Raw genomic sequence first — 21,672 nt, forward strand, 5'->3', positions numbered from 1 at the left:
TAGGGGCCTCCTGTAGGTTTGAATTGATTCCTCTTATGGGTATACTACAGTAACACAATTCACCAGTATATACCTTATATGATAAACTCGATAAAATTTCATGCTTTTGGCCTCAGACTAAGATAACTGACTAATTTTTATAAATTACCAAGGAAAAGGAATACAGGGTCCCAATCGAATACATTCAAAAGTTAGTATGAATTTTATCGGAAGAACAAGGTCTTACTAAAACTAATAGGTAAAAGGTCCTATGGATAGGAATAGGAACTAATAGGAATCAGATCTATTTCCATCATAGCTTCCTCACGTCTCCCCGCTCTTGCACTCCTTACCACCTGGAAGCTTAGTCACCAGTAAGTTCACAGAGTTAGCTATCCACTTTCAAAATAGAATTTATTTCTGTAATAAAGAATTAAAATATGGCTGTGAAAGTAGAAAATAATACAGAAAAATATTTAAAATGTGCAACAGTAATTCAGAGTAAAGGTAGTTAAGCACTAGAGTTCATGCTCAACTTCTACTTGACAGACCAATCCATATTTTATATATTGTTAACTACACCAGAAAAACAAAACATACCGACTTGCCATTTTAATTAATAATTATAATTCAAAAACAGGTTTATATACCTGGTCAGGCCCTTTTGAAAATATAAGTACAAATCTTAGGGATATATTTTGATGTTGGCATCACTTCATAGACTGATAAATCTACTGTCCCAAAGTCATAGGTTGTTTTTATGAACTCATTCATGCAATTAAGTCAACATGGAGGAAATATGTACTTTTTGGATGAAACTAAATGTTTTGGTAAAAATAGGACAAGAGTATCATTTTTCATTATGTTGGTAATAAAAGCTGGTAAACGCATGTATCCCCAAAGCTTGGTTTACACCAGGTGGGTCTCAAATTCAGACACTAACCGCAGGTGAAGAAATATCTAATGAATTCTATCCACCCCTTCCCCAAAGTTTTACTTACAGTTAAGATATAGGTATTATTTGTATGAAGAACATACAAAAAAGGATTGAAAAATGTTTGGCTAGAAGGAAGACAGCTCTTCAGGGACTACTGCTTGCAGTTTGCAGAGTAAGATAATCTTCTCTAGGAAGAATAATGTCCACATAGCAGCACTATATTCACCAGGAATCCCAGAGCCAGTGGATCTATCATGTGGCAGGAAGCCAAACCTTCTGGCTGCTTACAACATCACTCAGCTTCCCTTTAATCTTCAGGAAGTGTCTCTTGAATTCCAATCCATCACCCTATGTTAGGAATAATATCCAAAACTAATGTCAAAAACATGAGACCATGCCGTAAAATTAAACTTTCTTTAATGGAAAGTAGAGACAGACATCCATAATTACGTCCAGCTACAATTATCTTCAGGTCCTCTTATGAAGACAAAATATCTTGGGAGAAGAAATGGCTACATAAATATTTCTGACTTGATCTGGGGCCCAGAGAGCAGAAACAATGGCATCCTGTCTTTTTCAAGTGGTATCTTTGGACCAATGTCATTGTTTTTCATAGGCACTGGGAGTTTATAAACTAAAAATAAGCCACCCAACCACACTTAAGTCTTGCCAAAATACTGTGGCAACAAAGCCAGTGATTCAGTTATCAGAAGGATTTCACTACACTAGGATCTTACTTTAATTCCCCACCAAGCATCTGGACGACAGAATTGCAGCAAATCTCTCATACAAAGAACGTGGCCTACTCTTCCGATCTCATTTAGAGCCACGTACAATCTCTCAGGAAATAGAGAAAATGCTATTTTGGTCTTATACACCAAGGGCTTTAAAACTCTAACCCCAGAACCACTAATTTCTAAAGAAAGAATTAGAAATGTGAACAAAACTCTATGTATATAAGTATTAATCATAGAGTTGCCTGTAATAGATAAAGGTTCATTAATTATAATGTGCAAACATTTTGAAAAATCATAATTTTTATGAAAAAGATATTGTATACAAATTCAACAAGAAAAAGTTTAGAATGCTACAAAATATTAAGGGTAATTATTTTAATAGTAAAAATAATTTAGGACTACTTTTATTTTCTTATGTGTTATTTATTTATAGATTCTAAAAAAATAAAAACTTGTAATAAGGAAAATGTCATTTGAAAATACTTTGTTTTAGAAGAAAAGATAATGACAAGAACAAATGTTTATGATACTAAATTTGAAAAAAACCCTAGTTACCTTATATTTATAAATATAATGCCATTAAAAAAAATCCCCACATAAGAGTATTTCCAAATAGTACATATTATAAATAGTAGTAAGACTACTATAATAAAATATCAAAAACCTGTATTCTCTTTGGATGATAAAATTAAGCTTGATTCTTACTTTCTTCTTTACACTTTATGGTATTTTTTAAATTTCTAAAATGAACATGTAATACTTTAGCAAAACAAGTTAAAAAAAAAAGTGCTATTTTACATACCTTAGAAAGCCGGAAGTCAACCAAGATCTTCTCATCCATTTCCACCAAATTCACTTTGAAAATCAGTTTATTGTTTCTTCTATCTGTTGTTGATACAGTAACCTATGAAAATAAAAATAAGATTAAGCCAGATGTGTGAGTAGAAAATACTCTAAATAAAAACTGTAATCTCAGCTGAGTGATAATACTGGGATAAAAATGTGAAAGACACTTCTGTGACAGGAGCAGTGCCAGCTGAAAATCTCACTCCTCCCAGGGTCTTTACTCTCTCTACAGGTGTGGATGTGCCCAGCCAGACCTACCTCTCAACAGGATGCAGCTCCATTATCAGGGATTCAGTCTATGTGAACTCTTAGCAACAAAATTAATTTAGTATTTTACCAAAATACAACTGAAAGGAGAAACAACTGAAGAGAATAAAAAGAGACTGAGAGGGAAAACAACATTATTAACACACAAGAAAGAAAAAGAGGCCAGACTTGTGGGTGAAAAGCTGTAATGGTGATCAAAAGATGGCAAAAGTCCTGAGAAGCTTTTGAACTCCCACTTTTAGTGTTTCAGAAGCCCAGGCAAGAAGAGTGACATGGAAAGAAAGGCCCAGCCAACAGCCAGCACCGAGGCCCCAAATATGGATAAGGCAACCAGACCACCAGCCATAGTGAAGCCGTCAAATGACTATAGCTTTTTCAGAACACTGAAAACTAACTGAAAGCTTGCAGCAACACAGGTGCATACATACAAAACAGAAGAAAACTTGTAAAAACTGAGTTTTCTCACTCTAACTACCTTATTCCCATCGCCCACTCCTCCTTAGCTCAGTAGTAGCCTTGAAAATAACAGTCCGCATTCCAGGTTCAGAAACAAATGCAGCAGAATAAACCTCATTCATAAATTGTCTTAAACTTATCTACCTCCCTGGAAGACCTGCTCAAAACACTTGTCTTTATTTTGCCTGCCTGACTAGATAGAACTTGTGCTAAAGCTGCCACCTGGAGAACATGTATCAAAAATATTTACAGGCAAATGCTTGATTTAGCCTTTGCTTACTGAGGCAAAGGAAAACAGTTGGGGGAAATAACAGATTACCAAAAAAGGCTGAAATAAAGGGCTTGAGAGTGAGAGGTTTTGAGGGAAAAGGGCTCTGAAAATCTCTCACATATTTCTGGAAATCTAAAAGGCTATACTCATACCCAGGGCACTGTACACACTGAGGAAAGGTCTGAGAAGGCTCTAAGCTCTATTTCTTGCTGACCAGAGGTACTGCACAAACAGGAAGAGAAGGCTAAGGCAGAGCTATAAACTGCCTGGCTGGGTATTGACAGCATGCCCCAACACACACACACACACACACACACACACACACACACACACACACACACACACACCCCTCTGCCAATGGATAAACAAAATATAGTCTATCTATACAATGGACTAGCATTCACCCATTAAAAAAAATACAGTACTGGTAAATGCTACAACATGAATTAACCTTGAAAATAATATGCTAAGTAAAAGAAGCAAACACAAAGGGTCACATACTATATGGTTCCGTTTATATGAAATGTCCAGAACAGGTAGTCCACAGAGAGTATGTTACTCGTTGCCAGGGAATGAATGGAGGAAGAAATGAGTAATGACTGCTAATTGGTAGGAAGTTTATTTGGGGGCAATGGAATGTTCTAGAATCAAATGGTAACAGCTGCACAATCTTGTGAATATATTTAAAACCACTAAATTGTACACTTTAAAATGGTTAAAGTGATGATTTGTATATCACGTGAATTTTATCTCAATAAATCTACCTAAAAAAAAAAGAGTCAAGTATCAATCAGGTGAGAGGAAAATCAGACTGGCCTCAGATTTCTACACAGTAACATTTGCCCCTAACTTTCAAATTTGAAAGCTTACAAATTTACAGAAAAACTGGAAGAATAATACAATAAATAACCACAAACTCTTCATTGGCTATATCAAGCTAGATAAGCATATGTTTACTTATCTTTTTTTATGTGATTGTCCTTTGTTTTCTTTAGTTTTTCATTTTTTTTTTTTTGCAGGGGGAGGTAATTAGGTTTATCTATTTATTTAGTTTTTTGATGGAGGTACTGGGGATTGAATCCAGGACCTCATGCATGCTAAGTATGCACTCTACCACTTGAGCTATATCCTCCCTGTTTCTTCTTTAGTTTTTAAACTAAGTTACAAATGGCATTCATTGCACTTCAACATGTGTCTCCTACAAAGACATTCTACTACAAACCATAATATCATGATCACATCAAAGAAATCTGACAATGATACAAAAACATCACCTTATATAAAACTGATATTCAAATTTTCCAAATTGTTCCAGTAATATCCTTTAAAGCTTTTTTCTTTAAATCCATAATCTAGTAAAAGGTCATGTACTGCATTATTTATCAGGCCTCTTTAGTCTCCTTCAGCACAAAATATTCCTCTCTCTTTGCTTTTCATGATATTAAGATTTTTGAAAACTCTAAAGACAGATTAAAATGTCAGTGTTGTAAATATGCTATAATAATATAAATGACAAAAACTGGCAGGTGGGAGCAGGGGAGATGAAGGAGGTATGGGATTGTTAACGGATCCATCTCTCATAGAAGGGAGTCAACCGTTAACTGTTATAATTTAAGTTATTACATAGTTTTTAAGAAAATAATGATGTGAGTCTTAACATTTTTAATAACCTTAGGGATGTCTTTTTAAAATATTATTTAAGGTAAAGAACACTTTATGTAAATTCCTTCAATTTCAATTGTTTCTTTTTTCAAATTAAACTAATTACTTTATATTTTTAAAATACACTGATAATGATAGTTTTTTACTCAAATATTTAAATTTTTCTTCAGGAAAAGACAAAATGAAAATCAATGAAACATACCTGATTCATACAACTTTTCTTCCATTGATAGCCTAGTTTCTCACAAGTCTCTTTCAGGCATTGATAAGATTTGTCTGCATCCAATTTGGTAAAAAATCGTGTCATTCTTTTGACCAAGCGCTGCCAGGGGTTCTACAGGTTAAATAGAGGAAAGCTGCATAAATCATTGGATTTACCACCAAAAGCAGTCATATCATAGCTATTTGGTCTGAAAATTCTTTTCTCAGACTTAGGTTTCTTATATATGAAGGTCTCCCATAATTCTCTCCTCCTTGTCAAAAAAAAAAAAAAAACTATAAAGTGTTAATATATATTTCTAAGATTTATATATTTTTAAGAAGATTTTAAGACAACAAAAAATGAAGGGCTTCCATGATTTATTTGAAGAACTAAATTCCCTTACCTGTGAGGATCCTGGGGTACCAAGTAACTGACTATTCAAAAGCATATGATCAGGACATGTGGGCTGGGAAAAACTGATCCCTTGTACCAATTTATCAATGTATGCAGGGCTGGTGTCCCATAAGGAAAGTCCTGTCCGTGGTTCTGGCTGAGAACTGGAATACTTCACATTTTCTTCACTGAAGTATTAAGATATGGAGAAAAATATATCTTTAAATAAAATTCATCAGGCCTTTCTTATATCACATTACCATTCTTACACTGATATAAATTATATTCATCTTAAGAAAATAAAATATATGTATATTATTTTTCATGGGCTACTTGATCTTTTATTAATCAATCTTACCTAGAAGCACTGTTTACTGGAGAGAAGTCCAAATTGGATTGAATGTGCTTAGAGAATCCACCAGGCGACTCTGATATACCACCTGAAGTGACTCGGGGCCTCTTTGCCCCTAAAAAAAAAAATAAATAAATATAAATGCTTTCAAGTTTCCTGTGGAGGTATTTTTTAATTAACCCAGTGGGCAACTTGAAGAAGTAAACCCATATCTAAATCCATTTATTTAACACAAAATACTTATATGACAAATAGTGGTTCTTCCTACATAATTTTATGAGAAATGTGATTATCAGAACTTACAGGGTAAGTTATTATGAACTTACAGGGTATCATGTTAAGGCCATAATTTTAATGGTACTATTTACGGTAAGAGAACAGTGTTCTATGAAGACTGAGAAACCCAGCTAAAGGATCAAAACTTTTCAAAATAAAAAGTAGTTTATGATAATGACAATGAACATTATGAATCTGCTCTATCCAACGTTCTTTGTTCCCCTGGAAAAGCTTTACCAAGAATAATTATTATACAGAATATGATGCCACTATAAATTCATGGCTACTACCCTTAGCTAGATCCTCACTCAACACTTGACAGTCAGTCCTATGGTTCTCTATTCAGTTTCCTCTCCTTTTCTCCACAATGATTCTTTCAAAATTTCTATACTCCTGTCAAATTACCAAGACCACGCTCTAGCACCTCATTACTTAGCATGATACCATCTCCCATTTCATAAAGAAAATAAAGTCATTAGAAATTCCTTCAACTTGCCACCACCAAATCTGCTAACTTACACTTGCATTCCTACCCATCCTCTCCTCTCTTCCATCCTCCCATCAAACATTCATCCCTCTACTTGTACTTGAGCCCATACCCTCCTATCTCCTCAGGGATCTTGAGGTTCTTTCATTTCCTCTCTTTTAGACTTTCCTCTTCCTCGCAACTGGATTTGTCCCCAAACCATTTACCCATGCTTAAGTTTAGCCAATCTTTTTATTTATTAATCCATTCATTTAAATATTTTATTAAGCCTACTCTGTATCAGGCAGTAAGATGGAAGAAACAGCATGTTGGTATGCTGACAAGAAAGAGCCAGCATAGAGGGAAGAGTTAATAATGCAGGAGAGAGAGAAGAATTGCTAGACAATGTCCCTGCATAGAAAAGAGAACTAGGTCTATCGCACAAGAGAAAGGGCTGGTGTGTAACTGGAGCAGACTATCTACCCAGAGCAACAGGGGAGGAAGCAGACTCATGAGCATGAAGGCCGTTAGGTGGGTGAAGATGGTGGTGGGAGCTTGCGGAAGTTCCTTTGTTATTGCTTCTGTTTCCCAGCAAAATAGGAAGCACTGCCAGCAGCTGAGAGTGAGGATGGAGAAGGAGGTATTAGAAGTTAAAGAGAAAAGAAAAGGTATAAAAATGTGATTTAGGAGAGGAGGGTGGTAAAAGAAGTGGGAAAATGCATTTTGATTGCCTGGCAGAATAAAGAGCCCACTTGAGATCAGTGATCCTGAATTTAAAGCAAACACTGTTGTATATTTTTTGCCAACTGCAATCAGCCACAGAGGTTTAAGTGTAGAGTAGGTAGAAAACTGGATTAAACTTGGATTAGGTTCTGCTCAGTAAGTATGATGAGAAGAGAATGGGCAAGGAAGTTGACGACAAATGTAAAGAAGTCATTATAATGACTAATCTTGGGATTTAAAATAGTGAGGATGGAGCTCAGGACCTACGGAGGAGGCAGATAAAAGATAGTGAAAAGGTGGTAGAATTAATGGATTGCAAGTCCAGGTAGGTTCAAAGGATGGCTTGAGTCAGGGTACTAGGAGGAAACCAAAAAAATATATATACACTGGTGGTCAGAGCAGTATGCCTGAAGACAAGATCAGTAGAGGGAGAGAAAGTCAAAGAAATGTGGGGTCAGGATATTAATTAGAAGGGTCATCTAAATGAATATTTAAATCACATACACACACAACACACCCCCCTCACACCTCTATGAAATAATTTTACTTAACTTCTCAAATTAAACATGTCCAAAATCAAATAGAATTTCCTCCCAAATCTGTTTTTCCTCCTGAGTTACATCCCCAGTAAATGGTTCCACCATTCACAAGGTTGTTCAAACCAGAAAGGAGACATCCTTGATCCTCATTCTCCCTCATTTTCCACATGTAAACAATCACCAGTACTATCAATTCTAGATCTTAAATTCCTTTGGAATCTACCTCTTCTTTCCAATCCCATTGTCATTAACCTAGTCCAGCCTTACCATCTTCTCACATCTAGGATCAAAAACAATGAAAAAAAAAAAATTGCTAGAAAGATCTTTTAAAACCAAATATACGAGCATGTCACTTGCTCGCTTAAAATCTCTCAAAAGGTTTTCCCAGTGGCCTTCAGTTAAACCCCAAGATCCTTAATGTGGTTTACAAGGTCCTGCACAACTACCTATCTCTTCAGCCTCATCTCAAATCTCTCTCCTTCTCCCCCGTCTCTATTCACTCATTTACTCAACAAACATTTACTGACATGGTCCACGCCACATTGGCCTCCTGTCAAGTTCCTCAAATGCATCACTTTCTAAACTCAAAGACATTCCAAATGCTGCTTCCATGTTCAGAATCTGACATTCATTTTGCTAGTACTCATATAGCTGGCTCCCCTTTAATTTTCAAATCTTAGATTTAATGCGATTTCCTCAGGAAGACAAGTTTTCTCTGGCACTTAAGATTTGTCAAATTCTTAGCTATAGCCTCTGACTGTCCACTTTATAATTATTAATAAATTTAAAATTTTTTTATATTTCTATTTTTTATATTAGACATTATAAACTCCATGAGGACAGAGACCACAGCTACTTTGTGTTATTGTTTTATGATACTGACTTTGCACGTTCCTTTTCTTTCACAGAGAAAAAAAAACTTGTATTTTGAGGATATTACCTTTCTTGAGTGGTTTGTTGTACCATCTATCTTTTTTGATGTCTGGGATGGTAATCCTTACTGATGGATTCTCAACTAGGATTTTATGCAGCAGAGCTGAAAACAAAACATTAAGGTATTATTTATAAAAGAGTCACGCAAATTAGAAAAGGCTATATAGCTTGTGGTGCAGAACACACATCCTCTATTGCTCTCCTTATGTCCAAATGTTATTTTGGGGGAGGAGAAAGAATAAAGTTACTAAATTACTGCTTTAATTTCATGCAGTTGTTCTTTGCTACTGTCTATATCTTAGAATATTCTTGCCAGATCTGATTCTCAGTTGTTTGAAATAAACAGAACAAGAGCCAGGTGGAAATGTCTCTCTGCACATGATGATATTTACAAGAAGATACAAAAAAACCTCTTACCCATTTTTTTTTAATAAACAGATGGGATTTTTTTTTTTTTAATAAACCCTCTTACTCATTTCTAATACCAAGCTTCATTGTTCCAATATGTCATATTAAGTCCTCATTCACACAGTTTTATAAGGGAAATTTACTTCCCAATAATTTTTAAAAGATGGTAATAAAAGTAACCATCACCCTAAGGTACCTTAATTATCTTGACTAGAGAACCTCCTAACACCAAAATAATTTTCTGATGGACCAAAGATTTAAGTGAAAAAAAAAAAAAAAAAAATGAAGCCATGGAAACATAGGAATTTTTTTTCTAATGCTGAGGGTAAAAAAGACCTTTTCAAACAAGACAATAAAGTCAAAAACCACTAAGGACAAGATACTAGATTTAAATAAAGATATAAAACTTCTGTATGCCAAAATAGCATAAACAAAATAAAAATACATGGCAAGTTATCAAAAATATTTGTAACAAATGTGAAGATTTAATGACAGTAATTTTTTTTAAAAAACCTCATATAAAGTAGTAAGAAAATTTCCTACCCAAAACAATCAAAATAGACACATCCACAAAAACAGACAAAAAGCTAATAAATATATAATGGGTATACAAGGTCATTGGTACTAAACTGAAAAAAAAAAACAAAAAAACAGTGAATATATTTCTTATAGGTAGGCCTATTAAAAAAAAAAGTTTAAATGTAAACTAATGAAACTGTGATGAAATGGTACAAAACTTCTGGAAGCAATCTGGCAAAGTAAATCATCATAATTAAAAACTGTACACATCTTTGACTCTGCAATTGCACTTTTGGAGCTTTATTTTAATTAAATAATTTAAAAGCATGTGCGAAGATTAAGTCATATGGATGATCATCACATCTCTTTCAAAAAAGTGAAAAACCACAAAAAATTCTGAATCTCTAAAAAGGTGAACTGGATAAGTATAGTAAAGCATCATAGCCTTTAAAAACAATGATGCAGACCTACAATTATAGTCATGGAAAAATGTTCACAAAGCATTAACACAAAAAAACAGGTTAAAAAATAGCATGTATAATGGGCTATCTCATTTTTTCTAAAAAACACACATACTTATAAATAATATACATTTATAACAAACATATATTTTTTTTTACTACAAAGTATAGAAGCACATATCAAAATATTAAAAGAAGCTATTTCTGAGTGCTGGGATTATCGAGTTGGACTTTTTAAATTTTTATTTATTATTTTTCTAATTTATCTACAAGGATTGTGGAGTATTTACGTAATGATTTAAAAGTTAAAAAGAAAAAAAGGTAAGGAAAAAATTCAAACAGCACCGGGCTTCATTAGTCAAGAAATCAGTACTTTAAATCAAGATAACCCAGTTACCTAGAGGAGCAGAATCGATTTTTTTCCAAGGGTTGAGGTATGTTTTTTTTTCTTTCCAATCACAATATTCCTGACAACTATCGCTAGGCTGGTCCCACGGCAACTCTAAAAAAGAAACACGTCCCAGCTTTGTGAGTGTTTGCATCATTATATAGTACAGATTTTAAGGGAAAATAATTAATGACACAAATCTATTAACAGTTTCCTCTAAATTAATTCAATATGGCTCCCAAACTAAGAATGCACAGAAATTGTAGAGACATTCCTAAGATAGACAATCCACTTCATGCTTTACTCTTTCCGAAAATGTTCACATGAATTTTAAAAGAGAGAGTTACTGTGACATTTCATTTTATAGCTATACATAGTTCATTTTCAAAAACCGTTGGGATTAAAAGTTCCACCTTAGCTATAAGTAAGTTAATATTAAAATACTATCACATAAATATGGATTCCTTTGATTTATTTCACTTATTTTGGTATAACAAATCTGGCTCTCCATAGGACAGAAATTTTATCGTGATTAAATAGCTCTCACCTCCGGCCAACATTGCAGTAAGTACTATTCCACAGGACCAAACATCAACTGGTTCTGCATGAAATTCTTTTCTCTTTAGAAGTTCTGGAGCAACATACGGTAAAGTGCCACACATCTTGTTCAATAAACGCTCACGATTATTATGTCGGAACACCGTTGCCAAGCCAAAATCAGAGATTTTGAGGTTATCTAAATCAAAGGGAAAAAAGGATGGCACTAGATAAAAATGTTTTATAAATAGATATACTTAGAAGAATTGAATTTTACTGGAAAAACCACTGGTGTTACTTAAGATTTGTAGAACTTCTCTACCTTAAAATGACCAAGAAGAAATAAAAGAAGAAGAAATAAAAGACACCATCATATAGCTAAAACTAGAAAGAGGCCTCATGGGATTCTATCAGCTTAAGACAAATATGGTCAATACGGAAACTGTATGGGCCAGGGTACAAAAAGATACTGGAGTCAAAAGGGCCTTCTAGAAAGGAGCACTCCAGACTTGGGCTGAAAGCAGAGCCACACCCTCGTCAGTTTGTGCAGAGGGTAGGAGGGAGACATCAATAATACACTGGGCACAACGATCTCAGCAGCTAACAAACCCAGCTGGCCAGAAGAAAACATGTAAAGACACAACAGAACTAAAGATCCACAAAACACCAGAACTTCTTGTCAAAGTGTTTAAGTTTAGAAAAGGAGGAGGAATTCTGTACAAAAAATAAGCCAGAAGAGCAAATTTCCACTCTAACTTCCCATCTTTAACATATGCAAACTGTAGGCAGAACTTTAACCTTAAAAACTACTTAGTGAATATCTATTGTAACTGAGTGACACTGTGCTAGCTAATGTAGGTAGATACATTACTGAAGACTAACAGTAACAACTGCCATGAAGGTTATAAAAATATAGAATGTTACAAGATCTTATAGGAAGGGAATCTAACCTAGTCTTCAGTTAGGGGAGATCCCCATTATCAGGTGTCAACTGGTACAACCTTTTTAGAAAGCAGTCTGGCAAAGTATGCCAAAATTTGAAATATGCATGCCCTTTGAAGCAGCAGTTCCCACTTCTAGGACCATATCCACAAAAATATTTCCATAAATTCAACAAACATAGGGATATTCATAACAATATTATTTATAAACAACTTCAATGTCAATCAATAAAGAAATGATTAAATCTTATAGCATACATGTAAGTAGTTGCTAAAAACAAAAAAAAAACCCAAGCTGTTATCTATATGCACTGACAAGGAATCGGGTATAAATGTAAAAAAAGGCAAGTGCCATAACAAATATTTATTATAACATGACCCAATCTTTACATTGACCTGTGCACAAATTTATAGAATAGTCATCAGTGCTCTGTTTTTTTAAGCTAGAAACAATGTAAATGTCCCAAAATAGGGGATTGGTTCTTTAAAAATCAATTACATCCACCCAATATAATATGTAAGCAATGATGCTTACTTATATGACTTGGGAGGTAGCCACTGTAATTATCCTTTTAGGAGCTATATGTGGCATAATCTTTACAAACCACTGAGATTAAGAGCTCCAAGTTACCTGTAAGTAGTAATCACTGAAAATACTAATGGATGACCATAGTATTCCTTAGATTTTGTTATTTCACTATATCTGCAACATAATACTCAGAGAACTGCATATAATAAATTTTAAATTGAGGAGTGTGGTTAATTCTGAGAAAAAGAAAGGGGCACACATTTGTGAAGGGATTCACAAAAAGACTTCAACTACATTGGTAATATTTTCTTTGTTTTTTTAAAGATTATTATTGAATAGAAACAAAAGATTATTTATATAATATGTAAGATATGAAAAAATCAATATAATGAACATCTGGTCGCCTAACACTGAGTTTAAGAACATTCTGTTGCCTTTGAAATCTCCTATAAATCCTCCCCTAAATAGATTCCCTTTCCTAACTCCTTAGAAGTAACCACCATCCTGATTTTTGTTTTAATATGCCCTTTCTTTTCTTCTTTATTTTTTGTATGTTTGTATCTCTAAACAATATATTTGGTTTTATACATTTTAAACTTCATATAAATAGAACCGTGCTTGTATGAATTCTTCTGCAACTTTTTTTTTGGCTCTATTATCATTATATTCTAGAAATTCATCCCTGTCATTACTTGCACCTATCAATCATCCATTTCTTAACTTATCTATTCTACTGCTGATACATATTTGGGTTGTTTCCAGTGTTTTCTGTTATAAGCACCACTGCTGTGAACAGCATATATATATGTAATTTTTTTTAAGTCAGGTGGGTTACTGAGGTGTTTATATATATTCCGTTTATCCTCACAAACCAGGTAGATTCTCTTAATATCCCTATTTTTATAGATGAGGAAAGTGAGGCAGAGAGAGTTAAGCAACGTACCCAAGACCACACACCTACCATGAGGTGGCCTCGATTAAACCCAGGTTCAAATGACTCTAAAGCTCAGACCCTTAACACTATGCTATATGCCTTTAACACTTAGAAACATAATCCTTCCTTTCCAGAAGATTTTATGTAGCTTGAAACCTGCATTTAATCAAAATAGGACTTAATTTGAGATGAGTAATGGGAGGAATTGATTATAATTCCATCAAGGCTATTACTATTCAAAAAGTAATACACATAGGACAAAAAGGCATCTCCCAGTTTGTGCTCTCATTTCTCAGGATTCATCAACAGACCATTCTACAGTTCCTTTTCCCCATACACCAAATTTTTTCAATATCTAAAATTTTGCTATGCACCTTATGAAACAACTTGTGGAAGGCTAAGTAACGAGAGGAGGATCTTAAGTAGGTAGGTTAATAAAAAGGCATCTAAAAGATATTAACCAAAATATTAACCTTGGTTATAACGATTGGTGGGTTTCTGGTGATTTTTTACATTCTTCTTTATACTTTTTTTTTAAAATTAATTAATTAATTTATTTCTGTCTTGAGGGGAGGTAATTAGGTGTATTTATTCACTTGTTTATTTCAATGGAGATACTGGGGATTGAACCCAGGACCTCATGCATGCCAAGCACACGCTCTACCACTGAGCTATGCCCTCCCCCTCTTCTTTATACTTCTGATCTTATTTTATGATTATCTTTTATCTTTATAAAGAGGAAAAAAACAGTATTTTTAGTTTGGCAACAAAGTGTTCAGATCCCAGATATTACTAAATATTCACATCTCCATTATTATATATGCTGGCTTAATTTATCCCCTTATATGAAGGTCAATTACAGAGCTAGAAAGAGGAAGCTGATGAGAACATACCCCGGTACTTGCGATGGGGCACAATACTGCCAGAAACACTAAACCTCAGGGTTAGACAAGAAGTTAAAAGTACTTTAGTCCAACCAGCCAAGCAATGTTTAAATTCCCTTTACAATATCCCTGTTTGTGAATTAATAATCCAGTGTTTAAGTCTCATGTTATGAACCCACCGCAAAGCAACCTGTTTAGTTTCTGGACAGATCCATTAATGGGAGTCATCCTTATACTAATCCCAACTGTTTCCGTCAGCCACACATTGTGAAAAGCTGTACTTAACAAATAGTAAGTTTTCCTTAAGTTCCTCAATTATTTCTTATTCTAGCCCTTTCATCATTCTGGTCACTCTCCCATAAAAGTACTTCAGCAACTACATACATTTTACAGTCCTGTCCCAAACACCCATTATTTCCGGTGTGGCCTCACAGAGAAGTGTTGGGTGCTACCTTCCTCATTCTCACCTTAGTACCTTATTTTTCTTTCTTTCTTTCTTTCTTTTTATTGAAGTATAGTCAGCTTACAATGTTGCATCAATTTCTGGTATATAGTATAATAGTTCAGCCATACATATACGCACATATATTTGTTTTCATATTCTCTTTCATTATAGGTCACTGCAAGACATTGAATATAGTTCCCTGTGCTACACAGTATAAACTTGTTGTTTATCTATTTTATACACAGTAGTTCGTATCTGGAAATTTCACTTTAGTTTTCTAATGACCAGATCACACTGATGACTAATATGAAGCGTGTTGCCTTGCAAGTCCTTTCAGACCTGCTCTGCTGCCAAAGACATGCCATGAAACTGTACTTATTTGGTTAGTTTTTTAATCCAAATACTGGACTTTACATCTTTCCCCATTGGAAAACAACTTGTTAACTATGACCCACCTCTCTAGTTTGCTAAATTCATTCATTCAGTAACATTTTTGAAAGCCTATTTTCCAGGCACTATTCTAATACATTAAACAAAACAAAAATCATTGCGCCTCATGCAGCTGATATTTTATCACCCTTTTTTTTGATCCTGATTCTAAGTCAACATTTTCACTATCCATTCCTCTCAGTTTTTATGACATCCATAAAATATAACTGAACTCCTTGCATCTTTATCCAAGTCATAAATTAAAAAGAACAAACAGGACAAGGCTAAGGTCCAGGGTATTTCAACAGAAATGTCCCTTTATTTATTCATTAAAGAGTTGTTTAAGACAATTTGTATAGTTATTCATCCAGTGAGATACCTGTGTACCTAGATCAGATTTCTCTATCACAGCCACGACTATATCATGAAGGACTTGTGAAGTCTAAATATACTGAGCCTCCCAAATTCCCTAGGCTTTTCTGATCTTCTGTCCTGAAGTTTCAATAATGCAAAAGCCTTGACCCTGCCTCTGTACAGCTGTATTAAAATAATTCATGTAGCAGTGACAAAATGCTAAACTTACCCCTTTCATCCAATAGGAGATTTTCTGGCTTAATGTCCCTGTGAGTTATCCCAATACCATGCAGATAAACCTGTGAGAGAAGCAGAGGATGTATACCAGAATTGGGTAACTTACTTCACTAATACTAATTTTAAGTAAAAGGAAAAGAGACAGCTGTACCTACCACCCCTGCCATGAGTTGATGGAAGAACCTCTGAGCATCTTGTTCAGGCATGCCTATGTCTGGCTCTATAAGAATTAATTATGAAAGTTTAGTAGGTAAATATAATCACGCATCAACCACAAAGTCTCCTAATTCTAAAGTTAAACATTTACAAAGAGAAATCTTATGCCAACAATTAAAAGGTTCTGGAGTCCACTAATATATATAGTACTTAAAAACTCACATTTCCTCATCTAAGTGGCAAAAATAAATTAACATCACAGGAAAATCACAGAGAAATAACAAACTATTACCCAAATCAAAAATGTGAGCCATACCTTGAAAGTCCCTTCTTATTTTATACTAGCCATGATTTACTTGGTATCCTTTAAATTCTCCCCTAATTTCTTTTTTTTTTTCCGCTAATTTCTTCTAAATGCTATGCCAATATTTTTTCCACTCCTGAAATGTAATTGCCAAAGTGGAAGCCTGGGCAAATCTAAGCTGATTTCACTAAATATTTAACAACAGATTTAAACTTCATATCATTTCCCACACTACAAAGCCATGAATGCCTGTGAATTCCTTCAGGAAATAGTTTTATTAAGGAGGTTTCTTCTGTCAGTTATCTTGCTATATTTTGACCTCCCTCATTAACTTTTAATTTCTTTTATACTCAATTCTCTCCTAAGATACATACTAGAGATCCTAATCACCACTTCTTAAACTGTTACTAGCTCTAAATAATAAATTCAGATCCACAGGATATATTTTGTGTACTTCTTAGTGCTCTTCAATATCCAGACTTTGAATCTACACAGAACATTTAAGTAGCAAACACAGAATTTACTTAATAGATATAAAGTAATCCTAGAAAATTCTCAATTATTTCACTTATATAACAATATACTATTATTTTGGATCTGTAAATGTATGCAATGATTTCATGTGACTAGAACGTCTCCAAAGAAAAAAAATTGCATAGGCCTATGATATATTGCATTTATGATACTTCACCATGAGATCCCAGTTTGATTATCATTCTTAAACTCCATAAAGCAGCAATCCCAACCAAAGTCACTTATACAACTTGGGAAAAGTTGCTTTGATGACACCACATATGCATTCGGCATTTACATAAGTTGCAAAAACAAGAAAATTTACTCCATTTTCACTACTGCATAAGCAATTCTGAATGGACAATGAACAAACAGCAGGCCCAAGATTAAAAAATAAATTTAAAATAATTATTTTAAAGCTTTTCCATACCTATTCTATCAAAAAGTTCTCCCCCACTACAATATTCCAGAAATAGATACTGGATATTGCCTTCTCTCCTGTGACCATAGAATTTCACTACATTCTCATGATTTAACATTTTATTGATACAGATCTCTTTCTTAATATTTTCTGGACAGTCTATGGCACGCTTCATGTCCACAATTTTCACTGCAACTGCTTCTTCAGTTCTTCTATTCACAGCAAGTTGAACTCTAAAAAGAAAAACAGTAATAATATTCCAGACCCTTGAATTCTATTTCTTTTAAAACTTCAAAAAAATTAAATATAACTCATCCAAAACTATTTTACTATTACTTTCTCCACCTGGGAAAAACCATGGCAATGGTTTCTGCAATGTTCTCAAAAGATACTACTCCTTTCTGAAATGTGAAGTATGATAGCTAATGCTCCAAAGAAGTCATTATGCTGTACAAGCAAAAGTGATTCAATAAATGCTTGATAAAATAAATTAAACGGGGTAATAGCAATTCTAGGCCACATCACATATACACATGCTCTATTGTTTTTCTTCCAGTTGTACTGAGATATAACTGACATAAAGCACTGAAATGATTATCATTGTAAGTTCAGTGAATATCCATTATCTCTTATAGATACAAAGTTAAATAGAAGAAAATACATAATTTTCCTTGTGATGAGAACTCTTTAGTATTTTAACTTTCGTATATAACATACAGCAGTGTTAATTATATTTATCATGTTGTACATTACATCCCTAGTACTTTATCTTATAACTGGAAGTTTGCACCTTTGGCTGCCTTCATTCACTGCCCCTACCCCCACACCCTGCTTCTGGTAACCACAAATCTGATTTCTTTTTCTATAAGTTCGTTTTTGAAGTATAATGGACCTACAACACTACGTCAGTTCCTGTAACAACATAAGATTTGATATTTCTATACATTTCAAAATGATCTGCACGATAAGTCTAGTTAGGTTATGTCACCATACAAAGATGTTACATAGTTACTGACTATATTCCCCACGCTATACATTTCACGCTGGAGGCTCATTTATTTTGCCACTGTAAGTCTGTACCTGGTCATCTCCCTCATGTATTTCTCTTCTCCCCACACCATCCTCCCCTCTGGCAACTACCTGTTTGTTCTCTGAATCTGTTTCTCTTTTGTTATGTTTGTTCACTTGTTTTGTTTTTTAGATTCCACATATTAAGTGAAATCACACTTTGTCTTTGTCTGTCTGACTTATTTACCTTAACATAATACCCTTTAGGTCTATCCACGTTGTCCCAAATGGCAAGGTTTCATTCTTGCTCTATTCATTTAATTTTAACATTACCTAATATTTATTAATCCGATACTATGTATGTCTATGGCAACTGTTCTAAGTACCTACAGGGATATGTAACTATTATTGCAATTTTACAGCTGAGGAAACGGAAACACACAAGGCCATTAAGAAGCTGGCCTAAGAACACAAAACAATGACTAGTATGTGGTAGAGTGAGGATCTGAAACCAGGCAGTCTGACTCCGGAGTCTTCATTTGTTCATTTAACCACTTTGCTTAAACCACAGGAAGGAATAAGTGGGAGAAGAAACTGACTCCCTAAGTCTCTTCCAGCTCTTTAAAAATGTTTTCTAAAAATGGAGGGGTAAAAATTAATCCTTACGAAAGATTGTGTTGCTTCAGTTCCCTCAAAGTTTTGGATTTCAAATGCAAATATCTGTTTTATAAGGCGTCACTGTGTTAGAATAAACAACTCCAAAACAACAGACAGAAAACTAGAGCAACTGTGAAGGCACGGCAAAAGGACTCAAACTCACTCTCCATAGGCACCTTCTCCCAGGGTTTGCACCAAGTCCCAGTCTTCCACAAAGGGCACTGCCATGATTCCATCAAGTGCCACGGCTGTAAAAGGCAGGAACCCAGAAAAGACGGTGGGTGAGGATAAGCTTCAATCATCTGTAAAGCCACTGAGCCCTGCCTCTTGCTGTGATTCCTCAAGATAAATTACAGCTCCTGGTTTCCCCTTACGCCTCATCCATATTTTATCCAAATCTTTAAACCACAAGCAAGTATTCTAAACTCTGGCATTTCGTTGGTAAATCACATACCCACTCCTACGCAAACGGAAGGCCGAACCCTCGCCTTCCAGCCGGCAGAGGACAAGTACTAGTCGCGTTGGGGAGTTGGGGGGGCTTGTGCTTTACGGTGGGGGCCTGGGGAAGGGGGTGAGAGGTGAGGGCTTGGATCAGAGTAAGGGGAGGCCGGCTAGTGGAGCAGGAAATAATACCTACGACGACCGCAGCCCCTCCTCCCCACTCGCTCACTCCCAATTCCTACTCCCACCCCGTCCCCGAGGCCCGGAGGAGCCCGGGGCGGGGCCAAACTGCCCCCAAGAAGCGGAAGGAAGGGCTGGGTGGCACGCGGACGGCTGGGCCAAACCTTGGGGGCTCCCAGCCAGCAGGGGGGTCGTCTCTCCAGTCCCTGTACGGCAGGGACTCCTGACACCACACTCCTCCCCTCTCCGAAACCGCCCCTCCCCGGGAGTCTCTCCGATCCCCTGGGCTCGGCATCGATAGCTTTCTCTAGCCGTGCCTCTCCTAAGTCGTACAGACGCCGAACTGCGGCTCCAGGCGCCTTTCCCATTCTACCGGCCGCCCCTCCTCACCAGGCCGTCCTCTGCCCGCCACCACAGGAATCCAAATGCAGAGCTTTTCCCGCCAAAACTTGCGGCGTCATACTGTCGCAAACGCACGCTCCCGTGCCGTAAAGCAGGGAGGCGTGCATTCCCGGCCCCTCTGCTCTGCAGACTGGCTGCACCTGGAGCCGGCGCCGACGTTCCGCGCAGGTTCGGGCCGGCCGAGCCCGGGTTACTTTGGAGTCGGAGGAGAGCCTGGCTGAACCTCCGGGCCCAAACGCGGGCCCCGCCTGGCTCTCTGCCCGCCGCCCGACCGACGTCCGAGCACCTCGCCCCGCTGCCTGGCAGGGTTGGGGATCACACTCTATCAGTGTTGCTTCTGTAACTTTATAGCGCGGCCCCGATAAAACTAGAGCCAAGAAGCTAGGAACAGCTGTTGAGAACTGATCCTCTGAAGAATAAAAGGTGGTGGGAGCGAGAAGCATCCAAGACCGACCGCACAGAAGGCGGGTGGGAAGGCATCAGGATGAAGAAAGCTATTCTTTTGTAGTTTGAAGTAATGTCAGGATGACCAGTTTTGCCTTGTCTTGTCTGAACAGGCTGCAAAACAATACCTCAACCCAAACTTACTGAGTAAATGCAGCTACATAGCTTAGTTCTACCTCCTCTCTTATTGGTGTGTACGAAATGGGCAGGCAGAAGGGGAAAAAGGTTGCCTTTTACGATGCAAATTTTAAAAGCAGAGTAACCAATTTTGGTGGGTAAGTAAATTGTGGGAAATGGACTAGCTGGAGAACTAATGTGAAAAAATTTAAATAGGCACCCCCCTCCCCGACAGTGAACTAGACTGGAACTCAAGGCTCAGGCAAAATCATCTCCGTCAGATTCTCAAAACTGGGCCACACACACTGAGCGTAACTAGCTCTTCATTGTAATAGTGTAAAATATGTTACACAGAAGTGCACAATTAGATTTAAAGAAGCAAAGTCAGGGATAAAAACCAAGACCAGAACATTCTTGAAATGCGTATGTGAGAAGTTTCTAACTATGGCGTCACAGCGTAGGCTTCTTGTAATAAAGTAAGTTTTCCAGATCATTTACTCCATTTTCTCTAGTTTCTGGCACTGTGTGCTGCAAACAAAGAATATGAAGAAAGGTAGAGGACCTGCACAGTTCCTTTGTGTCTGGACAGAATTAAGGGGTAGCTTAGTCTAAAAAAAAATAAGGTATACACATTTCAGGCTGAAGGGAGAAGAGGTGGACACGATAACCTCTGTTCTCTTCTAAAAGCTTACTAAAATATAGTCAATTTTAACAGTAAATATTAAATTAATAATAGTAAAATTTACTAATTTAAAATAGTAACTTTTTAAAAGGCAATAACCCACAAACGGTATGAAAAACAAAATTTTTGCGAAGTGGGAAGTCTTTAGATAAGAGGTAGTTAATTTAAATGAATGAAAGAAGAAGCCTGAAGCCAGCAATGGGAAAGCAGAAGAGCAACTTGATTTACATCAGAGAACTCCC

The 21,672-nt window shown here is 36.0% G+C and overlaps 1 protein-coding gene across 1 annotated transcript; it reads right to left on the reverse strand.

Moving 5' to 3' along the window:
* Positions 1-376: 376 nt before the first annotated feature.
* On the reverse strand, positions 377-20,297 carry CHEK1 (checkpoint kinase 1). The gene is made up of 13 exons (XM_006174326.3): positions 20,176-20,297; positions 19,328-19,412; positions 17,509-17,732; positions 16,261-16,325; positions 16,098-16,167; positions 11,363-11,551; positions 10,825-10,929; positions 9,047-9,142; positions 6,109-6,217; positions 5,761-5,938; positions 5,358-5,489; positions 2,456-2,557; positions 377-1,264 (listed from the first exon to the last, which is right to left on the reverse strand). The coding sequence occupies exons 2-13, from the start codon at positions 19,390-19,392 to the stop codon at positions 1,169-1,171; spliced, it is 1,431 nt and encodes a 476-aa protein (XP_006174388.1). The 5' UTR covers positions 19,393-19,412; positions 20,176-20,297; the 3' UTR covers positions 377-1,168.
* Between the last annotated feature and the right edge of the window lie 1,375 nt (positions 20,298-21,672).

This window comes from Camelus ferus, chromosome 33, assembly GCF_009834535.1.
Source record: "Camelus ferus isolate YT-003-E chromosome 33, BCGSAC_Cfer_1.0, whole genome shotgun sequence".
NCBI classification, from domain to species: domain Eukaryota; kingdom Metazoa; phylum Chordata; class Mammalia; order Artiodactyla; family Camelidae; genus Camelus; species Camelus ferus.

What these genes read in the sequence shown, in the direction of transcription:
- CHEK1 (XM_006174326.3), bottom strand. Translation starts at nt 19,392, where the DNA reads ATGGCAGTGCCCTTTGTGGAAGACTGGGACTTGGTGCAAACCCTGGGA. An exon ending in GTACCCCAGGATCCTCACAG is followed by an intron (nt 5,490 to 5,760) that starts GTAAGGGAATTT and finishes TTTAACCTGTAG; the next exon opens with AACCCCTGGCAGCGCTTGGT. An exon ending in AGAAAAGTTGTATGAATCAG is followed by an intron (nt 2,558 to 5,357) that starts GTATGTTTCATT and finishes TTATTTTCATAG; the next exon opens with GTTACTGTATCAACAACAGA.